At 43.8% G+C, this 19,477-nt stretch overlaps 1 protein-coding gene across 2 annotated transcripts in view; it reads left to right on the top strand.

The window, feature by feature from the left end:
* Window positions 1-19,477, top strand: part of TANGO2 (transport and golgi organization 2 homolog) — a 285,769-nt gene that overhangs the window by 120,969 nt on the left and 145,323 nt on the right. For both annotated transcript variants that reach the window (XM_075341767.1, XM_075341766.1), the window contains exons 3-4: window positions 10,685-10,773; window positions 10,894-11,013. In XM_075341767.1, the coding sequence (XP_075197882.1) occupies window positions 10,685-10,773; window positions 10,894-11,013 (209 nt within the window). The remainder of the gene's footprint in view (window positions 1-10,684; window positions 10,774-10,893; window positions 11,014-19,477) is intronic.

Below are 19,477 nucleotides of genomic sequence, written 5' to 3'. Positions count from 1 at the left end.
GGTGATAATGTTACTGGGAAAAGAAAACTAAGACTTAATAGAGATTAAGCCCATAACGTATTAGCGATAACACAAGTCAGGTCAATGGCTTCTGTAGTTCATTATTTACAGCAACATGGAGCTTCATGCAGAATGGTTTTCTTATAATTACTTTTGGAATAATGGGGAATAAGAGATGAGGGAAAATAATCTGATAACAAGCGAATCCTTTCAATAATTAAAAAAGAGAAATTGCTCAGGAACATGGGCCGTTGAATAAAATCACTTCATTTGCCCTTTAGTCACCTGTATTTTCTGCACACATTGTCTATCTGTCAGTCTCACATTTCCCTCATTAGCTGCTGGGAGATTAGCAATGGCTGGGATTTCCCAGGACTGTAGTAAATTAGTTTTCAGCTATCCTCTGAACTGCGTACACTGACATATAAAGAGAAGATATTTTTTTATTTTCAGATGTCCATCAACACGCAAAAGGCAGCTCTATGGAAAGTTTATGTTAAAAATTGAAGTGTACTCCTTATGTACATTGGCTGGAATTTTAGGGCACTGTATTGGCTATATGTCCCAAAACCTGTTTTATCTGTGTAGACTTCAAGCATTTAACGGAGTTATCAAACTGATAACGTACTTTTTAATTAATAGTTCTTGGAATAATAGTAAGTCCAACATTTAGTTGTGTTTAAAATGTTCTTGTGTTTAGATAATCTTATAAATGTGCCCTTGCTATACAGTGCTGGCCAAAAGTATTGGCACCCCTGCAGTTCTGTCAGATAATACTCAGTTTCTTCTTGAAAATGATTGCAATCACAAATTCTTTGGTATTATTATCTTCATTTAATTTGTCTTCAATGAAAAAAAAAAAATTGTCATAAAGCCAAATTGGATATAATTCCACACGAAACATAAAAAGGGGGTGGACAAAAATATTGGCACTGTTTGAAAAATCATGTGATGCTTCTCTAATTTGTGTAACTAACAGCACATGTAACTTACCTGTGGCACCTAACAGGTGTTGGCAATAACTAAATCACACTTGCAGCCAGTTGACATGGATTAAAGTTGGCTCATCCTCTGTCCTGTGTCCTTGTGTGTACCACATTGATCATGGAGAAAAGAAAGAAGACCAAAGAACTGTCTGAGGACTTGAGAATCCAGATTGTGAGGAAGCATGAGCAATCTCAAGGCTACAAGTCCATCTCCAAAGACCTGAAAGTTCCTGTGTCTACGGTGCACAGTGTCATCAAGAAGTTTAAAGCCCATGGCACTGTGGCTAACCTCTCTAGATGTGGAAGGAAAAGAAAAATTGATGAGAGATTTCAACACAAGATTGTGCGGATGGTGGATAAAGAACCTCGACTAACATCCAAACAAGTTCAAGCTGCCCTGCAGTCCGAGGGTACAACAGTGTCAACCCGTACTATCCATCGGCGTCTGAATGAAAAGGGACTGTATGGTAGGATACCCAAGAAGACCCCACTTCTTACCCCGAGACATAAAAACGCCAGGCTGGAGTTTGCCAACACTTATCTGAGAAAGCCTAAAACGTTTTTGAAGAATGTTCTCTGGTCAGATGAGACAAAAGTAGAGCTTTTTGGGAAAAGCCATCAAAATAGAGTTTACAGGAAAAAAAAAGAGGCATTCAAAGAAAAGAACATGGTCCCTACAGTCAAACATGGCGGAGGTTCCCTGATGTTTTGGGGATGCTTTGCTGCTTCTGGCACTGGACTGCTTGATCGTGTGCATGGCATTATGAAGTCTGAAGACTACCAACAAATTTTGCAGCATAATGTAGGGCCCAGTGTGAGAAAGCTGGGTCTCCCTCAGAGGTCATGGGTCTTCCAGCAGGACAATGACCCAAACCCACTTCAAAAAGCACTAGAAAATGGTTTGAGAGAAAGCACAGGAGACTACTAAAGTGGCCAGCAATGTGTCCAGACCTGAATCCCATAGAACACCTGTGGAGAGATCTCAAACTGGCAGTTTGGAGAAGGCACCCTTCAAATCACAGGGACCTGGAGCAGTTTGCCAAAGAAGAATGGTCTAAAATTCCAGCAGAGCATTGTAAGAAACTCATTGATGGTTACCGGAAGCGGTTGTTCACAGTTATTTTGGCTAAAGGTTGTGCAACCAAGTATCAGGCTAAGGGTGCCAATACTTTTGTCTGGCTGATTTTTGGAGTTTTGTTTGAAATGATCAATGATTTGATTTTTGTTTCTTTCTTTGTGTTTTTTCATTGCAAGCAAAATAAATGAAGATAATAATACCAAAGAATTTGTGATTGCAATCATTTTCAAGAAGAAACTGAGTATTATCTGACAGAATTGCAGGGGTGCCAATACTTTTGGCCAGCACTCTATATTGTGTTATTTGAGTCCAAGCATGCAGGGCTGCTCCAGGTCATTGTTGGCATTTATCACAGCTCCTGACCAGGGAAAAAAGCATATAAGAGAGTATATAGATCACACATACACTGGTGAGTAAAAGGGTAACAGTTAGTGATGATCGGACCTGTGGATGTTCAGGTTACCATGATTCCCAAAAATTCTATCCCACATTATTTCTACCCACAAATATTCGATTGTGTTGAGGTCTGTGGACTGTGGAAGCCAATCTAGTTCATGCTTATTGAACTATTTTATCGCCAACCTCGACATATGCCTCAGGTCATTGTCATGCTGAAACATTGTCATCCTCTTCATACCCACAGTAGTCGAGTGTGCGAAGTAACTCATCTCTTAGGATAATCACTTATAGCTCAGCATTGAGACCACCATCGATCCAGGTTAAGTATACAACGACTTTTGCTGTTAAACAACCCCATATCATCAGATTTCCTCCACCGAACCTGACAATTTCTTCACAGCTTGAACCAACTCTTCTTATGACTATATTGAAGTCAAGGCTGCTTCACCTTTCTTGGGGCCACATTTCTAGAATTGTATAACGTGCGTCGCACGGTGCTTGCATGGACGTCTGTGGACGTCTCACTATTATGAGCATACGAGCAACTTGTGGTGAGCCGATTTGTTGATGCCGATATTGTGCCTGGCTTTTGAATGGATAGACAGAGTTCATTTCGTATTCTTCCAACTGTCATGGCATTCACATGATGCAGTTTGGCAATTTTCTTGGCTGACAGACCTGTATCGATGAGCTAGATGATGCTGTTTCTCTGCTCTGTTTGTGTCAGAGTTCCGGGATTTCCAGTTTTCTTTTGAAGGATCTTGCCCTTTGTTAACATGGAGTTTTCTGTTCTGTTGCCCTACTTCCTGTTCATCTGTTTAAAAGCCCGCCCCTAAGCTTAGTCTAGTTGCCTGAGTATACTGCTTCCTGTGTACTCCTGCCCTGCTGCTCTCATCTCCTGATTGCTGTTTGGATCCGGTTGAAACACCTGACACCAGCTCTGGACTTCACCTCTCATCCAACTGTGCTCGGACTCTGTCTGCCGTCTCTGGTCAGCACTTCTGCCCGGTCCCTTCCGTTCATATCCACCCTAGGACTCACATCACGTACGGACATTTTTTGGACTATATCTGTTGCCCTTTTGTGTCCCGGCTGCTGTACATTTGGGCCTTCTGGGGTGATTGCCGTACAGCCCCTGTATAGGGGTTCGCTTCTGGCGGTCTCCCTGGGGGAGTCCAGTGCGCGGCCCCGGGAATTCCCCTTTGCTCTGAACCCGGCAGGTATTTACTGTGTTTATGTTCCACTGTGTATATTCTGTTCTGTATACATATTGCGGTTACATATTACTGTGTATATTTTGTTCTGTTTACATATTGCGGTTACATATTATTGTGTATATTCTGTTCTGTGCACATACTCCGGTTACATTTGATAAAACGTCTTTTGTACCAAGAACTCGTCTCTGGTTGTCATTGCCCTAACGCAATCGAAATCCTCAGTACATACAATAGTATTACAGTTTGTGTATATATTTGTGTTTCTTCAGATATTTTGTTATATCATGCCTGATGAAGAGACCTAAAGCCCGCTTTACACACTACAATATATCTTACGGTGTCTCGGCGGGGTCACATTGTAAGTGACGCACATCCGGCATCGTAAGGTACATTGTAGTGTGTAACAGCTACGTGCGATTGCGAATGAATGGTAAAACGTTAATCGCATACACGTCGTTCATTCCTCATGAATTGAACGTCAGGTGGTTTATCGTACCCGGGGTAGCACACATCGCAGTTTGTGACACCCCGGGAACGATGAACAGATCTTACCTACGTCCTGCAGCTCCCGGCCAGCAATGCGGAAGGAAGGAGGTGGGCGGGATGTTTATGTCCCGCTCATCTCTGCCCCTCCGCTTCTGTTGGCCGGCTGCCGCGTGACGTCGATGTGACACCGAACGTCCCTCCCACTCCAGGAAGTGGACGTTCGCCGCCCACATCGAGGTCGTATGGATGGGTAAGTACGTGTGATGGGGTTAATCGTTTGTGCGGCACATTCAACAAAATTGAACATGCCGCACATACGATGGGGGCGTTTACGATCGCATACGATATCGTATGCAGAATCGTAACATGTAAAGCAGGCATAAGGACTCTCGAAAGCTTGCTCTGTAACATCATTTACTTTTATTTTAGTTACCCATTAAAAGGTATTAGAACTACAAGATTATTATTATGTTTCCCTCACTGATAGCAATCAATTAATTTTCAACTGGCTAACACGGTACCAAAACTTTTTTCTTTTAACTAAAAAAAGCAGTCATTTTGATGCAGTGCTTACTTTGAAGTCCTTGGTATACATGAGCTGGAAGCTAACCCCATCAACTTCCACTGACAGATTTCTGTCTAAATATTGTAATAGGATGAATGCTTTCAAGCAGTGACAGTCGACTAACGCCCAGGAAATGCATGCAAAACTCAGAGGGCAGCATAAGTGTGATGAAAGAGCCCTTCTACAGGAAACTTGTCATGTTAAAAATGGTCAATATAGCACAAGAATATCTTGGGTCAAGCTAATTATTAAGGGAATGTTTCCTAATCCATAAATTCCCAAGAGCAATCTATTATATGAAAAGGGAGACTGATATATAAAGCCCCCTAAAATGGATCTGGCACGAGGAATAAAATGCATATAATTTTTATTAGTTAATAGAAAATGAAGGATGAGCTTTTTGTTATGCACTTACCTCACTCATACACTGATGATGGGAATAATAAAGTGTACAATACCCACACCCTACTGGTCCTTGTACAGACTAAAATAAACCCTAACCATGCAACTAAAAAACACCCCCTCTGACCTGGCTCCCTAAAAGGCCATTGAAGGGTTTCTCATACCACCTGAGGAACCAGAGGAGAGACCGCTATACACAGCTAACAAAGAAAGGGAAGGTGTACAGAGGTATATGGGTATCCAGGTTGAGGAAACTTAAAGCACATGCACAGTGGGAAAAATGAGAATAATAAATGAAACAAGGATAACATCAAACCAAATAAACTGAGGTGAAAGGAAAGGTGTTGAGAAGGCAGACAAACAAACACAGCATAAGAAATACCAATAGATTTCTGTCTATCACGGAAAATCCCATCGCTGAAGAGCTGGAACTTCTTAGCACTAAACCACCTAGAAGTATAGCCAGCAAGGAAGTGTAGGGAAGGGACAATATATGTGTAGCCCCACCCAGACTGTTAGAGGGCAAACCAAAATGGGACATTGGAAAACACCTGAAGAGAATAAAGCCCAGAAAGAAAAAATGAAGGCAATAGGAACCATCAGCATTAGACCTGAAAAGAAAAGTACCTTAGCCCAGAAGACAGGAGTACCGACCGTGGAGCAAGAGGTCATTGGGTCGAATTCCCAAATCAAGCTATGACACGGATTAAATTAATATACATGGTTGAGGGAAAAGTTTAAGTAAAACTTGCATTTTAGTCATTTAAATCCCTGGTGTTTGTATGGAGATAAGTCTAATTGGCAGTCCTATTCAGTAATTGACAGTTTTCCCTGTATGTAGAGATAACTGTCAATCACTGAGTAGAACCGCCCACTAGACTCATATGCATACAAATATCACAAATTTAAATTTACTAAAGTACAAGTTATACTGAATCTTTTCCAACAAACCTATGTATAATTCTCCTCAGCTTCACTTCAGAGTCAGACTGCATTCACAACGTGACAGGTTCACATTAAGGCTATGTGCGCACTTTGCGTTCTCTGCAGTGCGGAAAAGAACGCACCCTCTGGCAGACTGGACACTGCATTTATAAAATAAAATGCATCCACAACGCATGCATTTTGGATGCTTTTTCCATGCGTTTTGGATGCATTTTTGACAGTGCGTTCCCCCGGCAATTCAGCTCTGCTACATGCCGGCTGACAGCCGACACAGACAGAGTCGCGCGATGAGAATGAACTCGGGTGAACTGCACCCGACTTCATTGTCATACCGCAGCTCTGTCTGTGTGTGGCATCCCAATTATCATCTTCACCGCACACATCCCGACATTACTGCCGACATCCCCCGCACACATCCCGACATTCCCGCCGACATCCCCGCTCACATCCCAACGTTACCGCCGACATCCCCGCACACATCCAGACATTACCGCCGACATCCCCGCACACATCCTGACATTACCCACACATCCTGACATTACCCACACATCCCGACATTACTTCCGACATCCCCGCACACATCCCGACATTCCTGCACACATCCCGACATTCCCGTCGACATCCCCGCACACATCCCGACATCCTCGCACACATCCCGACATTACCGCTGACATCCCCGCACACATCCTGACATTACCGCCGACATCCCCGCACACATCCTGACATTACCGCCGACATCCCCGCACACATCCCAACATTACTGCCGACATCTCCGCACACATCCCGACATCCCCGCCGACATCCCCGCACCCATCCCGACATCCCCGCACACATCCTGACATTACCGCCGACATCCCCGCACACATCCTGACATCCCCGCACACATCCCGACATTACCGCCTACATCCCCGCACACATCCCGACATTACCGCCGACATCCCCGCACACATCCCGACACTACAGCCCTCATCATCACCGCACACACACACCGGCATTACCTCAGTGACGTCCCCGCTGACAGCGCGATTTACTCCAGTTGCTGCGTGGAGCTCACAGGAGCAGCGGTGTTCTACGGCCGCTCCTGTCAGCTTCATGTAGCAGAGCTGGTTTCGTCGCGGGACCTCTGGATTACGCCGGACCTGGAGGGGTATTTGGGGATTTTAATAAAGTGGTGAAAGAGGGTGGTTTTTTTTGTCTTTTATTCCAAATAAAGGATTTTTTCGGGTGTATGTGTTTATTTACTTTCACATACAGGTTAATTATGGAAGGTATCTCGGGGAGACACCTGTCATGATTAACCTAGGACTTTGTGGCAGTTATGGGTTGCTGCCATTAACCCCTTATTACCCAGATTGCCACCGCACCAGGGCAATTCGGGATGAGCCGGGTAAAGTCCCGGGACTGTCGCATGTAATGGATGCGGCAATTCCGGGCGGCTCCTGGCTGATATTGTTAGGCTGGGGGGCTCCCCATAACGTGGCGCTCCCAATCCTGAGAATACCAGCCTTCAGCCGTGTGGCTTTATCTTGGCTAGTATCAAAATTGAGGGGGAACACACGTCGTTTTTTTTTTAATTATTTATTTATTTATTTTACTGCACGATATAGACCCGCCAACCTGCGGCTATGATTGGTTGCAGTGAGACAGCTGTCACTCAGCGTGGGGGCGTGTCTGACTGCAACCAATCATAGGCGCCTGTGGGCGGGGAAAGCAGGGAACACGAGATTGTATAATGAGCAGCCGGCATTTTCAAAAGAGGAAAAGCCGCCGGACCAGTGTGAACGCCATGCAGCGCCGCACTGGTGATCGGGGATCAGTGAGTATGAGTGAGGGGGAGAGACCGACCGACAGAGAGAGAGAGAGAGAGACACAGACAGAGCAACCAACTGACAGAGAAAGAGACTGACCGACCGACAGACAGAGGGAGATTCACCGACATCCACAGACAGAAATTGACCGACATTGACAGAGACTGAAAAGACCTGCGTTTTGCTTGTCAAAAAAGCATGCGGAATGCAACAAAAATGCAGTCCAAGTGCATTTTGGTTGCGTTCTGACCCACATCGTTGATTTCAATAGGTGGAGAACGCAGCTACAACGCACAAAAGAAGTGACATGCTGCTTTTTTTCCCCAGCGATTTTGGGCATCCAAAACACTGCGTTTACAAACGCAGCGTGTGCATTGATTTCTCGGCTTTCTCATAGACTTTGCTGGGGAAGCTGAACGCATGCAGTTACACTGCAGTTCAAAATGCAGTGTTTCCGCAGGAAGAAACGCAACGTGCGCACATAGCCTAAAGTCTAGAACCTGTAGTGTACCATGTGTACATGTGTATGCCGCTGGAGTGTACGCTGTTCTGTACTTAAAATAGTAATAGGGGAGAATTACTGCTATTTTGTGTATGAGATATCACTGAGCACCAGGCACATATTTATCTGGCTGTTTTCTACATACTATATTGCTGCAGACCACTCTGCAGAGCTGTAGTTACATCCATTATGTCACTCATCCTCTTCTAAGACCCTTTGAACATCCTTTTATCTTCAGTCATTGCTGACTCCCTGCTCCTTCCTAACAGGAGGTCAGCATTTTGCCTGTGTTCAAACAAATGCTAGAGCTGACTCCTTTATCAATTCTCCAGGAGACAGATAAAGTACATCCCATGTAAGCCTGGCAATCACAAGAGTTTCCAGCTTGCAGCTTCAAAAGCTAGAAATTAGCAGATTATATCATGGATCAAAATATATTACCCTTCATGGCTGAAAGCTAGACAGCGATGATTGTATCCATCTTAATTTGTAATAGATTTTGCCGTGAGTATTGCTATAGCATGAAAATCTAACAATACTAGTTTCCGCTCGTATGTTTTCCTTCCTTCTCAGTTGTATTAATAAATGTTTTAGCAAGTTCTCTCTTTATAATGTACCTGCCAGTGTACAAAGCGAGTGCCATTTTATTCAATGCACACACAAATAACCTTGGAAGCCCTTTGAGAAACTTATTAACTGAACAGGCTGCTAAGATCATCAACTCAAATATTTATTTTTTCTTGGATTTGGTCGATAAGCACCATCTGTCCAACTTTTGACTGCTTTGAATGTCCCCCAACTAAATCTGGCAGTCATTGTGAAAATTATAGTAAATGTTTATAATGTTATTTGCCAAATAACCAGTTTGATGTGACCGGTTATCAGTTGTGTACATGATGATTGGTAGAAATCACTTGTTCATGGCCAGCTTAAAGGTGTTGTACATCCTCTACCCAAAACTGAAAAGCAGCAGGGATGGTTTAAATGTAATAAAATTATCTGATCTAGTCCCCACTAAATATGATAGCAAAAATTATTTAATGATTTATGCTAGGAAATCCATCCTTCTGAATTGGAAGCCCCCAAGGCACCTTCAATGCATCACTGAGCACAGTTGGTGGATGCAATACTGCCTGTGTACAAACGGACATGCATGACTAGAGGGACCTAAAATAGATTCCTAAAAATTTGTGGTCTATTACTAAATCCATTGTTCAAGGGAACCTGTCAGGTGCAATATGCACCCAGATAAACAAGCACTTCTGGTTGCATATTGCAAATCTCTACCTAACCGTCCCTGTATCTACCAGCATAGATGAAGAGATCTTTAGAAAAAGTATTTCTAAAGATTATGATATGCTAATAAATGCAGGGACTAGTCACAAAGGTGTTAGTTCCTGCACTCATTTTTCCCTCTTAGCAAGTTAGCATGCCCACAAGTGCGTGCCAATATGCTATTCAATGCCCAGCATCATCAGCGATGATGCACGTACCTGTGTCCGTTGTCTCCGATTCAGAACGCTGGGCTTAGAGTCAGTACGCATGATCATAATAACTATGAAAAATATTGGTCTTCAGATAATTTTTGGCTCAATCTAGACGTTTCAACTAATGTGTCTTGTTCAATGGTGGTCGGGTTTCAGCCTCATTTACTATGGCCATGAGCACTGAACTCCTTGTCCTTCTTGGTACTCCACTGAGGTTGCAGTTCTGGAATATGACAGCAATGGAAGAATGGGTTCCTGGTCATTTCACATTTGATTCTCTTCAAACATTTTGCAGATAATTTGTGTTTTTTTTCTCAACCCATGATATCTGATTCTGTTGATTATATTGACTATATGCAAGAACACTTTTGATGAATCTGCTATTACACCCCAAACAATCTTATCAATTTCAAGAGTTCTATTCAATTATTTAAATAGATAATTTAAAAAAACTGTGTGCTCCACCTTTTTTTCTGATAACCAGGTAAAGTAAAGCTGGGGGCTGGTATTATCAGGGTGGGAGAACCATGGTCATTTGGCCCCTCCCAGCCTGAAAATAGCCCACAGCTTCCCCTGAATTAGTGCATCTATTAGGTGGGCAACTTCCCATTAACATATGAACATTACCCGGACCCAAACTTGTGCGCACTTTTTTTTTAGTCCGTGTTCAAGTCAGAGGCCCGGTTACCCGGTGTTCGGTACGAAACTCGAACTTTACTGTTCATCCCTACTTTTTGCTAAATTATACTTAATAAGGAAAACAATTTTGTAAGTTGCATTTCATTAATTGCATTTTACCATTTTTTTAGACTCATCCTAGCAGCGAATAGAGATGAATTTTATCACAGACCTTCCAAACCTGCTGATTTCTGGGACAGCAATAATGAAATCCTTAGTGGTAAGTATAAATCAAGTAGCAGCACAATAACATTCTGTCTTTGAGTAATGGCTGCCTAAGTTATATTTATAGGGTTTTGCAGTTTATTACATATGTAACTTTTTTTTGTCCTACTTACAGGTCTGGACATGGAGACAGGGAAGGAAGGAGGAACTTGGTTGGGTATCACTAAAAGAGGGAAATTTGCAGCACTCACAAACTACTTACAGCCAAAAATAGATGTAAATGCCAAAGGCAGAGGTAAGACCAGGGCTGCTGGTAGATAAGTGTGTGTCCGTTTTTTTCTTTCAAAAGCATTAGGGTCTATTTTTTTTTTCTTTTTTCTTTTTTCCTGGTAGGACAACCCAGTTAACTCATTTCCACCATTTTTTGTAAAAGATTATCTCAAAAGAAATGTTACGGAGCACCCTTATAGTTCTTTATTACAAAACCCCTTTGAAGAAAACTTGATTTTTAAGAATTTATCAACATTTTAGGTTGATGGCAAAAATGACTGTATGAAATCTCTGGAGTGTTAATCTATATAGATAAAGGAAAACTGTCATGGAGTAGCTCTAGACTAGGGGTGGGCAATTAATTTTCCCATGGGGCCGCATGAGAAATTGGGATGGTTTTAGAGGGCCGGACTAATATAATTAACTCGGTTCTACATATATATATATATATATATACACACACACACAAACACGCATATATACTGTGCGTGTATAATATATATACACATACACACAATGTATACATACACACACAATCCCCATATACTACATCACTACACCCGCCACATACTACACCTGTAATATACATCACTATACACTACACCTGTAATAAACTACACCTCTATATACTATACCACTATATACTACATCACTACACCCCTATATACACCTGTAATATGCTACATCACTATATACTACACCTGTAATAAACTGCAGCACATCACTATATACTACACCTGTGATAACCTACATCACTACACCCCTATATACTACACTTGTATTATACTACACCCCTATATACTACACTTGTATTATACTACATCACTACACCCCTATATACTACACTTGTATTATACTACATCACTACACCCCTATATACTACACTTGTATTATACTACATAACTACACCCCTATATACTACACTTGTATTATACTACATCACTACACCCCTATATACTACACTTGTATTATACTACATCACTACACCCCTATATACTACACTTGTATTATACTACATAACTACACCCCTATATACTACACTTGTATTATACTACATCACTACACCCCTATATACTACACTTGTATTATACTACATCACTACACCCCTATATACTACACTTGTATTATACTACATCACTACACCCCTATATACTACACTGGTATTATACTACATCACTACACCCCTATATACTACACTTGTATTATACTACATCACTACACCCCTATATACTACACTTGTATTATACTACATCACTACACCCCTATATACTACACTTGTATTATACTACATCACTACACCCCTATATACTACACTTGTATTATACTACATCACTACATCCCTATATACTACACTTGTATTATACTACACCCCTATATACTACACTTGTATTATACTACATCACTACACCCCTATATACTACACTTGTATTATACTACATCACTACACCCCTATATACTACACTGGTATTATACTACATCACTACACCCCTATATACTACACTTGTATTATACTACATCACTACACCCCTATATACTACACTTGTATTATACTACATCACTACACCCCTATATACTACACTTGTATTATACTACACTCCTATATACTACACCTGTATTATACTACACCACTACACCCCTATAAACACCTGTATTATACTACACCACTACACCCCTATATACACCTGTAATATACTACACCACTACACCCCTATAAACACCTGTATTATACTACACCCCTATATACACCTGTATAATACAGGTGTATATAGGGGTGTAGTGTTGTAGTATAATACAGGTGTATATAGGGGTGTAGTATTATACTACACTCCTATATACACCTGTATTATACTACACCACTACACACCTATAAAACTACACCCCCCCATATACCACACCTGTAAAACTACATTCCCATATACTAAACCACTACACCCCAAATATTTGCAAAAGTTACCCCTCTCCCCCAGCCCCCCGCCTGCCCGCCCCCATTGTCCCCGCAGGTTACTAGTAACCACTGACCTCTCTTCTTATCGTTCCCGTCCTCAGACACCTCCGTACGAGCCCCCCGCTGAGCTGCTCCTCCTTCACATGGCCAGGCTGCGCTGACGCTGTATTCCTAGGAGCCCTCGCCGCTGCCTCTCTCCATACGGCCCCCGCCTCTGCAGCTTCTCCTGCCGGGCGGGAACTTTTCAAATGACACACGCGCGCCGTACTGACGATATCAGGGCGCGCGTGTGTCACAGCGAAAAGTGTCGGGCAAGGAACAGAGGAGAGATTCCTGCGTTCCGCTGCCTACACTGTGCGGAGCTTCAGGATCTGTCCTCTGTTTCCTACCCGACACACAGCGTGTGATGAGGGTCAGGGCCGGCTCCAGGTTTTTGTGGGCCCCGGGCGGAAGAGTCCCAGTGGGCCCCATCAACACGCAGACACACATACGTACACATACATACTTAAAGACAAACTCCCAAAAATACATATAGAACGGACACATCTATACAGCCATATACACTGACATACATAGATACACATTATACATGCCTAGAGACACACAGCTCTGCTGCATACATACAGACACACATAGCTCTGCTACAGACACACATAGCTCTGCTACAGACACACATAGCTCTGCTACATACATAGCTCTGCTACAGACACACATAGCTCTGCTATATACATACATAGCTCTGCTACATACATACACACATAGCTCTGCTACATACATACACACATAGCTCTGCTACATACATAGCTCTGCTACATACATACACACATAGCTCTGCTACATACATAGCTCTGCTACATACATACACATTGCTCTGCTACATACAGACACACATAGCTCTGCTACATACATAGCTCTGCTACATACAGACACACATAGCTCTGCTACATACAGACACACATAGCTCTGCTACATACAGACACACATAGCTCTGCTACATACAGACACACATAGCTCTGCTACATACAGACACACATAGCTCTGCTACATACAGACACACATAGCTCTGCTACATACATACACACATAGCACTGCTACATACACACACACATAGCTCTGCTACATACAGACACACATAGCTCTGCTACATATATACATACATACACACATAGCTCTGCTACATACATACACACATAGCTCTGCTACATACATACACACATAGCTCTGCTACATATATACATACATACACATTGCTCTGCTACATACACACATAGCTCTGCTACATACACACACATGGCTCTGCTACATACACACATAGCTCTGCTACATACACACATAGCTCTGATACATACATACACACATAGCTCTGCTACATACAGACAGACATAGCTCTGCTACATATATACATACATACACATTGCTCTGCTACATACACACATAGCTCTGCTACATACACACACACATAGCTCTGCTACATACATACACACATAGCACTGCTACATACACACACACATAGCTCTGCTACATACAGACACACATAGCTCTGCTACATATATACATACATACACATTGCTCTGCTACATACACACATAGCTCTGCTACATACATACACACATAGCTCTGCTACATACATACACACATAGCTCTGCTACATACATACACACATAGCTCTGCTACATATATACATACATACACACATAGCTCTGCTACATATATACATACAGACAGACACACACGCGGCTCCGGGGCCCAGCACATACGGCACCGGGGAGGGGGGGGGGTTGCAGGGAATACACCTGGGGGGGAGAAGAGCCCATACAGCTCACCAGGGCCCATAAATCGGGGGGTGGGGAGGGCACATACCGCTCAGGTCACGGTGGAGAGGGGGCCCACACAGAGCCGGAAAGAAGCACTGTGCTGGGGGTCGCTGACTGGCACTGCAACTCTCATCTGTGGGATGAGCAGGACGCCGGCCGGTAGCTCCGCCCACAGATTAAGTTCAACCAGGAAGTCTTTGCTCCTTAAAGGGACGGCGCTGCAGATTCCTGCCGAGGACTGCGGTCCCCGGAACTCGGCCCGGGGGCAGCAGAACTAAGGCGAGTGGGCCCCGGCCAAGGGGCACCAGAACTGACGAGGCCGAGTGAGCCCCCCCGGCTCTCCAGGGCCCCGGCATTTGCCCGGGCACTGATGAGGGCAATCTGACCACGCGCCTCCCGGAGCTTGGAGCTCCGGACAACAGGTCAGATTGCCCTCATCAGTGACCGGCCAGCAAGGACGCCCTGAACCAGGCGGGCCGGTCACATAGAGTAGGCGGGCCGGATGTGGCCCGCGGGCCGCCCCTTGCCTAGGTCTGCTCTAGACAATAGTTATGACCTTTAGCTGGTCTGCTGATCTGAATGAAGTAACTTGTTCCTATGAAGATTCTTTTGGAGGGAGGATCATGACTGGAGAGGTTTGAACCTTTTCATATTTGAAGGACACATGGAATTATATGTCTGGGAAATGTTGCAGGAGCCAACTTGTTTCATGTTCATTCATGTTCACTGTGAACTCAAACTTCTTTAAATAAATTAAGCCGATCAGTAAATCGCGTACTGAAAATAATAATTGCAACACCAGAATTAGGTTTTTTTGGTCACTGCAATATTGCAATTAAATTTAAAATAAATGGTGATCGAAGCATCATATCTACCTTAAAATGGTATCAGTAAAAACGTCAGCTCAAGGCTCAAAAAATAAGCCCTCACGCAACCCATTATGCCAAAAAATTAAAACGTTTTGAGACATGGAAAATGGCGACAAAAGCAAAAAAAAATTTCTTGCAAATTTCCCATTTTTTTTATCACTTAAAGAGGACCAACCTGCAGGATTTTTCTATATGAGGTAAAGGCAGTTCTATACAGGCAGTAAGATGCTGAATGCAGACATACATGTTATAGAAAGAGCCAATGCTTGGTTGATTTTAAATATCTATAATCAAAGTTGCAGAAAAGCCCTGCACTTTGATTGACTGGCACAACATGGGTGGGTCTTTGTGGGTTGGGTTCTGGCGTTTATTCCCTTTTTTTATTTGAATATCGTGCCATTTTTGCTGTTGGCGGTGCGTGCGCATTTCCACAGTACTCTGGTGCCATTTTATTGAACCCACTGGGGTGAAGACTATGGGAAGCATCAGTTCTCGCAGATGTAAAAAAGAAAACTGTTCTATGCCGGTACGTCCAAGGTCATGTGTGTCCCTTTAATGCGGGTACGCGCGAAGATCCACTCATGCCTGTCAACCAATGTCAGAGATTAAGAGTGGGATTTAAAGCGCGCCAGTGGGAAGCACTCATTCCCTGATTCCAGAGTGCCGATCGGTTGTCATAACAGCCAGGAGTCAGCTTATACCCCTGTCACTGTCATGATGTAGTTCCTGTGATTGGTTCACAAGAGATTAGCATTTCTGCTGTTCAGAGTGGTGATTAAGCAACGCTCTGAACAGCAAAAGCGATCAGAGTGTATGAGCTTAAAGTCCCTAAGGGAACTGATAAAAAATGTAAAGGTTCCAATCATCCCCCTTTTGCCCCATTTGAGAAGAATACAATTTAAAAGAGACACATATTTTGTATCGCCACATTCAGAAATACACAATCTATCAAAAGATAAAAAAAATTAATATGATCGTTAAAGGGCGTAATGAGAAAAAAATCAAAACGCCACATTTACAATTTTTTTGGTCACCGCATCATTGCAATAAGAGGGGATCAAAACATCGCATCTATCCAAAAATGATAAAATTAAATACGTAAGTTCAGTAGGCAAAAAATAAGCCCTCACGCAGCTCCAGATTCCGAAAAATGAGAATGCTACGAATCTTGTAAAATGGCGACAGAAGCTCAATTTTTTTTTTTTGTGCCAAATTTCTGATTTTTTTTTCACCATTTAATTAAAATAAAACTAAAAACTATACTTATGTTTGATATCTACGAACTCGTACTGACCTGGTAAATCATATTGCCAGGTCAGTTTTACCATTTAGTGAACATGATGAATAAATAGCCTTGAAAATAATAATGGAATTGCACTTTTTTTTTTGCAATTTCACCCCACTTGGAATTTTGCTCCTGTTTTCCTGTACAATATGTGGCAGAGTGAATGCTGTTATTCAAAAGTACAACTTGTCCCGCAAAGAACAAGTCATCAAATGGCTATATTGACCAAAAGTTAAAAAAGTTATTGGTCTTGGAAGAAAGGGAGGAAAATTTGACAACAAAAAAACGGAAAATCTCCAGGGGGTAAAGGGGTTGACTGTCGTTTTAGTCCTCTGAAGCTCAGCTAACGGCAGAGCTTCATAGAAGAGCAATTTCACTATACACTAGAATACTGGGTGGGGGTATTTCAGTATATAGTGTAAAACCTCTATCCCCCACAGGGGCGTGCTAACGTGATATTCAATGCCCATTGCCCAGCGTCATCAGCGGTGATGTACGTACCGGTGTCCATTGTCACCGCTTCAGAACTCTGGGATTAGGTTCAGTGCGCATGCTCAAAAGTGCCAACACTTCCCGTCATGCGCACTATTAAGCCAGGTGTACACATCTCATCTTCAGAGAGGTCTAGTGCACATGACCGGAAGTGTTGGGGACTTATGAACATGCGCACTGACCAGCGTTCTGAAGTGGTAACAATGGACAGGCATCACCGCTGATTACTCTGGGTAATGTGCATTGAATAGCATGTTAGCATGCCCCTGTGGGTGTGCTAACAGTTAAGTGGGCAGACTAGTCGGGGGAAATAATGCCCCTGCGACTACTCCTGCGCTCATTAGCATATCAGAAAAGGATCTTTAGAAATACTTTTTCTAAAGATCTCGTTATGTATGCTACTAGATACAGGACAGTTAGGCAGGGATTAGCAATATGCACCCAGAACTGCTCATGGTTCTGGGTACATATTGCACCTGACAGGTTCCCTTTAAACCTTACAGCATGCTGGCTTCAGCTTATATAGCGAAAACCTGCTGCCATATCACTTTAAACTGTAACCATTCTTGTAATTTTTATATCATAAATCAATAATACAAATGAAAATAATCAGCTTTGTAATATATCTTTTCAGGGAAATAGAGTTCTTTCTCCTCCTGGACTGATCTTCCATTCTTAAAATTCTGCTCCTCATCTCTGCAGGTACACCCCGGCTGCTCCACAGCCGGGACGGGGTACTGGGAAGCGGCTGGCGCCGCCGCCGGGGTAGACTTCCGGTCAGGTGCCGCCTCCGTTGTGGCTGGGTGGACTGCCGGAGCCGTTGTCATCACTGTTGTGGCCATGCTCTGGGCCGGGTGAGATGTCATCGGGGTTGCGGCCTGGCTCGGGGCCGGACGGGATGTCATCGGGGTTGCGGTTTCGGGAACGGGACTCTCCGCACGCTGGTTGCCGGACCGCTGAGACATCCCACCGCTTGCTTGTCCAGGAACGGGATTTGGCAAAGTCCTGGCGTCCCTGCCCTCCATCTTCTCGGTTTACATGCCGCTCTCCCTTGGTTTTCAACAGCAGTCTCGCGGGACCCACAGTCCTTTGCGCTTCCTGCTTTGGGAGTCATCAGCTTCCGCCCATGTCCCCAGGGGGCGGGGCTTCAACTTCGCGCCTTTTTCGGGGAAGACGAAGATGGTGCCATTGTTTTGGCGCCAAAGATGGCGGGCAAGATGGCGGCAGGTCAAAATATTCAAACAGTTCACGGATTTTGAAACAAGGCGCACGTCAAGCAGGTCACGGATGGGGTAAGAATCCTGTTTGTGATGCCAATATGTCGTGGGCGGGGGACAGATCACAACCGGGGGGGCGCTCGAGGCACTGTGATCCGGGCGGTGGCTGTGGCTCGAGTGGCAGCCGGATCCGGGGCTTGTGCAGCCGTCCGTCGCTCACGAGTGAAAAGGGGTTATTTACAAGGGATAGAGTTTTTGTCGGTGACGCCAGCCGTGGGTTGCGGTGAGGGATGGTGACACCATGTCGGCACCGGCGGGCTACAACCCTGTCCCAGTTGGCCTCAGGTTCCCCGTGACCGAAACTCCGTGCCTGTGGCCCTCACTGCCACCTAGTCCGGTAGTCCAGGGCTCCAACCCCAGCTACCAACCTCTCCAGGGAGCTCCAACTCCCTCCTCTCAGCTCTTCACTGACTACAGCTCAACTGAAACTAAACTCTGCTTTGTCACTCCTCAAGCTTTCCTCGACCCCTCCCATTTTCCTGGGGAGGGGGTGAGTAGGGCCTGATTGACTGGTGTATATCTGTGTGGGGTCTTTGTTGGTGCCAAGGAGGAGAATGGCCTGCATTTTGGTGGATTTATGCATGCTCTGTCACAACCTTGTTTTGCCAGGGCGTCACACATCCATTAGATGCGACAATCCCAGCACTTTACCCGACTCTTCCCGAATTGCCCTGGTACGGTGGCAATCAGGGTAATAAGGGCTTAATCGCTGCTCATAGCTGTGATTAAGCCCTAGATTGGTAATGGCAAGCATCTATGAGACACCCCCATTACCAATCTGTAATAAGTGAAAAGAAATGAACACAA

Source organism: Anomaloglossus baeobatrachus, chromosome 1 (genome assembly GCF_048569485.1).
Source record: "Anomaloglossus baeobatrachus isolate aAnoBae1 chromosome 1, aAnoBae1.hap1, whole genome shotgun sequence".
Lineage (NCBI taxonomy): Eukaryota > Metazoa > Chordata > Amphibia > Anura > Aromobatidae > Anomaloglossus > Anomaloglossus baeobatrachus.
Note: the sequence above shows the minus strand (reverse complement) of the source record. Positions and strands in the feature narration are given on the sequence as shown.